Raw genomic sequence first — 4744 nt, 5'->3', positions numbered from 1 at the left:
TGTGGGCGTGGTTATTGTCCGATTTTAAAAATTTTCGGCCATTTGGTGTCCTGTACCAAGGCCAATAACAGTGCCAAGTTTGGAAGAAATCGGTGCAGCGGTTGCCAAGATATACACANCAGAAGTGGCCACCCAAGCAGACAGCTGCTTGCATAGGAGCCCGCGCCTAGGCGCGTCTGGAGGCATCTATATGAACTGACAGACGAAGTCCAGAGGTTCATCAAGCAACCTCTGGACCCGATAGCTTACCGACAGGCCCTGAACGGCATTCACAGGGACTCAGTCTCGAGTTATGTAGACTCTAGACCTGTGAATGCCGTTCTAGGCATACCACCCCCGGACATAGACGAGACGGAGCTTCATCTGTCTCGGGAGACTCGCACAACACTTGCACAACTTCGCTCCGGCTACTGCAGCAGGTTGAACTCCTACCTGAGTAGGTTGAATGAGGATGTGCCGAATGAGTGTCCGGCATGCGGAGAGATCCCACATGACTCGAAACATCTCTTCGCATGCCCGGAAAACCCGACAACCCTAACGGCCTTGTCCCTGTGGACAAACCCCATAGAAGCTGCCCGCTTCCTAGGGTTGCCGTTAGTGGAACTTGACGACAACGACTGAGATACCAACCGTCCTGGGCGGGGTTGTTGTAGCCGCTACAACAACAACAATAAATTAGCTTTAATATTTACTGATTTATCGAAGATTTCGTATTTCTCCAAATTACCGTTATATAGGATGTGGGCGTGGTTATTGTCCGATTTTAAAAATTTTCGGCCATTTGGTGTCCTGTACCAAGGCCAATAACAGTGCCAAGTTTGGAAGAAATCGGTGCAGCGGTTGCCAAGATATACACATGTAACCATAAGTGGGCGTGGCTACGCCCATTTTTTCAAAAATTTATAATAGTCTCAATTTTCGTCTAAAAATTATTGTAAATATCAATTTTGAGTGAATAATCTTCAGTAGTTACTAAAATATCGCAGTTTTCGTATTTCTGAAAATTAGTGTTATATGGGAGGTAGGCGTGGTTATTGTCCGATTTTTCCCATTTTCAATACCATCCGTCCTACGTCCGAAAGAAGTACACGTACCAAGTTTCGTTAAGATATATTAATTTTTACTCGAGTTATCGTGTGCACGGACGGACGGACAGACAGTCACCGCTTAATCGATTTCTCTTTTCATCCTGATCATTTATGTATACATTTGTCTATATCTATCTCGATTCGTTTTGCCTGTTACAAACAACCGTTATGTGAACAAAATTATAATACCCTTGTGCACAAGTGCGCTTGGGTATAAAAATCGGGGTCACCAATTGTTGCTTACTAAGTGACTAGTAAAAACTTATATTTTTAAAAAAATTAATTTTGTTGCGTTCCAAACAAGGAAAAAATGTGAATGAAAGTTTTTCAAAAATTGACAAATTAAACAACTTTCACAAAAGTATTCTTAGATTAAAAATTGTAAAACAAGTGGAGGTCCCACAATAATAATAGGCACGAAACTGTGTAGTTGTGACAAAAATTATCCACATAAGATGAAAACTACTGCAGTTTCATCTTAGACAAGTAAGTAAGACAGTTCGCGTACGGTTCGGTTATTTGTACAAGGGTTTATTTAGGAAGGAGTACGCCTAACACGAGTTTCATTTTTCTTTGTGAAAATGCTAATTTTACCCCATTTTGAAATGGGCCCTCCGCTCCCCACCAAAAAATCATTGTACAAATAACAGAACATTCCCCACGCACAACAGTAGATCCTCTGAGGTATTGTTTGATTGCTATCAATGTGGGAAGGTAGCTCATAATTTTGTACAACTTATGAAACTTCAAAACTTATATTTTGTCAAAACTTTTGAAATGAAACTAGCTTCTTTTTGTACCATGGACTGTAATATTGAAAAATTTGGTTTTATTGGCACTAGATGTAATTAGATCGAAGTATCCTATCAAACCAGTTTATGCAAATAAATTCTACACTTGTTCCAAATCAAATTTGATTTCCATTTGACTAATAGTCCATATAGTAGTCTTGCACTTTAAGTAACAAGTTGAATTAACCGATTTGGGGATTCCTTGATTCCCGGCCCAGGAAGCATATGGAACAGAACTAGTATTTAAAGAGAACATAGAAAACCAGGTGGGTAGCTCGGTTATGTTTTTTGTTTTGTTTTAACATAATACAATTTCCCATCATACATCATTCCGTAGACCCAACTGAGAATTTCCTTAGGTTCACCCGAACATCTACACTAGACATTAAACCACCTGACCCCAGCGAAGCATCCGCATGGATTCCGTAAAGTGCACAGCACAAGAACAGCACTAAACGCCATAAATACCCAGATAACTCGTGGCCTAAACCGAAAACGCCCCTGTGGCAGAACCATTCTAGTAGCGCTGGACCTGTCAAAGGCGTTCAACACTGTCAGCCATTCAACGCTACTAGAAGACATAGAGGCCTCCTCTCTCCCACAGGGACTCAAACGGTGGTCGGCGAATTATCTGAGTGAGAGTTATCTCGTCAGTAACTTTTAGAAACAAATCGAGCAAACCGAGGAAAATAAAATAGGGGGTTCCACAGAGTGGTGCCTATCCGCATTACTGTTTAACTTTTACATTTCAAAGCTCCCCCAACCACCAGAGGGAGTCTCGATTGTCTCTTATGCTGAGGATTGCTTGATCATGGCGTCCGGGAATGGAACTGATGACTTGTGTGTGTAAACGGTTATCTCGCCGAGCTTTTTCGCTTCTTCACTGCACGGAGCCTAACCCTCTCCCCTACAAAATCCTCATCCACACTTTTTACCACTTGGACGAGGTTCATTAAACAACCTCTGGACCCGACAGCTTACCGCCAGGCCTTTAACAGAACTTCCCAACTGCGATCTGGTTACTACAGCAGGTTGAACTCCAACCTGAGCAGATTAAACGAAGATATCCTCAATCAATGCCCGGCATGCGGAGAGTCGCCCCATGACTCACAGCATCTCTTCGTATGCCCTCTAAATCCACCACGCTAACGCCCCTGTCCCTATGGACAGACCCCGTCGAGGCTGCACGCTTCCTAGAGCTGCCGTTAATTTAAGTAAAGTAGCAATTCAAAATAATTCAATGAAAAATTAAATCAGGAACGAAACAAATATAATTCTCATTTGAATTATTTTGGAAAATGCGTAACGCTGACGACATGACATAGTACGATCTGAAGATTTAAGGTTTTCTATAGTTTTGGAATCTATCTTATGGGTATTTGCTTCTACAAGATTTTTAGGCGTAAACATCTAACGCATAAAATTACTGCTTACCTGGATATATTCTCATTATGTGATTTTTTAGGGGACTTAATGTGTCGCCCACGAAATAATACGGAAATTCTATGTTGCTATTTGGAAGAATGTTATCTTCCGGCAAGTTTAATCTGCCTGCAAATAGTTTTTCTGCAAACCCGGTATTCCAAACTACATTATCTTCTTTGTACCCAAACACCGCAACATCTACACCAGTGAAGGTATAATTGGCATCACAAGCACCAAGCATTGCAATAGAATATTTTCCCTTTTTGTCGTACAAATTTGGAATATCTTTGTTAGGGCATTTTAATATAATGGTTTTTATGTCTATTGCTCCCAAGCAGTTGGGCAAATTCCATTTCGATTCAAACTGCTGTGACAGCGCAATCCAGTCTGGAGCCTGCTCAATGGGCAGATATGTAAGAGATAATGAGCTCCAAACAACCTGACATGTTTCGATCACAATCTTTTGCACCGTGGACAGTCCCAATTCGAAAGCAGACGCCAGCATTCTTCTGGAGCCTCCATTTGCCAGGTATCTGTGTTAAAATTATTACATAAAAGAATTACTGAAGGTATGAAATATACATACATATAATTTATTACTTACACAAGGGTTACAAATAATCTACATTTTGGTGTAATAGATGGACGATTCGAATGCTTAGTTAAGTCCTGTTTGACTAAGTTAAAGAGTAGATCAAAGACTTCTTTTGACATATTCACCATATCATTGAACACTTCTTCATCTTTATTACATATTTTATCAAAATACTGATTAAACACAGCAATATCCCTTTCGACATCCCTTTCAGCACTTTTAACATTTCTGGTAAAGTTAACTATTCTTTTCGGCCTTGTGTACACTTCCTGATCATGAGAAGTTCGACTACTCAATATTACGTCAAGGCATTTACGGGCCTCATTTAGTAATAATATTATTATTATTAAATCAAAGGTATCGTCGAAGTCCATGATTCAATATTAAGTTCTGAACACATTGAAAACGACGAGCTACGGGCTACAGCTTCCACTTTGTTATCTTCATTCATTATCTAAACGCTTTGTCGATGGCGACATGATTTTTTTGAACGCGGCAGCGACATCATGAATTTGTATGAGTTTGACATAAAAGAAGAGGAAGAACCTTATCTGTCACCGGAAAAATAGAAATAGATCTAATCTGGCTACAACCACAGCCGTCGCGTAGCCCGGTCGTCGCCAAAATAATTATCTACATATGAGTACGTGTTAAAATAATTTGACAGCTGTAGTCCGTAGCTCGTCGTTTTCATTGTGTTCGGGCTATTAGAAGTCCATGTTTATCAAATAAAAAACAGCAAGAAATTTCAGAAAAGCCAAATAACTTGCAAGTAGGGATGAAATGATAAGAGTAAATACCACGATTGAGAGAATACAAAGGTTGCGCCGATCTCGGTACCGCTA

At 40.4% G+C, this 4744-nt stretch overlaps 1 protein-coding gene across 1 annotated transcript in view; it reads right to left on the bottom strand.

Moving 5' to 3' along the window:
- LOC108362877 (uncharacterized) overlaps window positions 1-4412 on the bottom strand; it is a 70171-nt gene extending 65759 nt beyond the window's left edge. The window contains exons 1-2 of the mRNA XM_017616030.1: window positions 3909-4412; window positions 3314-3837 (exon numbers count right to left, since the gene is read on the bottom strand). Coding sequence (XP_017471519.1) covers window positions 3314-3837; window positions 3909-4273 — 889 coding nt within the window. The 5' untranslated portion in view covers window positions 4274-4412. The remainder of the gene's footprint in view (window positions 1-3313; window positions 3838-3908) is intronic.
- Between the last annotated feature and the right edge of the window lie 332 nt (window positions 4413-4744).

Source organism: Rhagoletis zephyria, unplaced genomic scaffold (genome assembly GCF_001687245.7).
Source record: "Rhagoletis zephyria isolate East Lansing unplaced genomic scaffold, Rhagoletis_zephyria_1.1 Rzeph_scaffold_01132, whole genome shotgun sequence".
Lineage (NCBI taxonomy): Eukaryota > Metazoa > Arthropoda > Insecta > Diptera > Tephritidae > Rhagoletis > Rhagoletis zephyria.
This window is presented reverse-complemented; position numbering and strand designations above follow the sequence as displayed.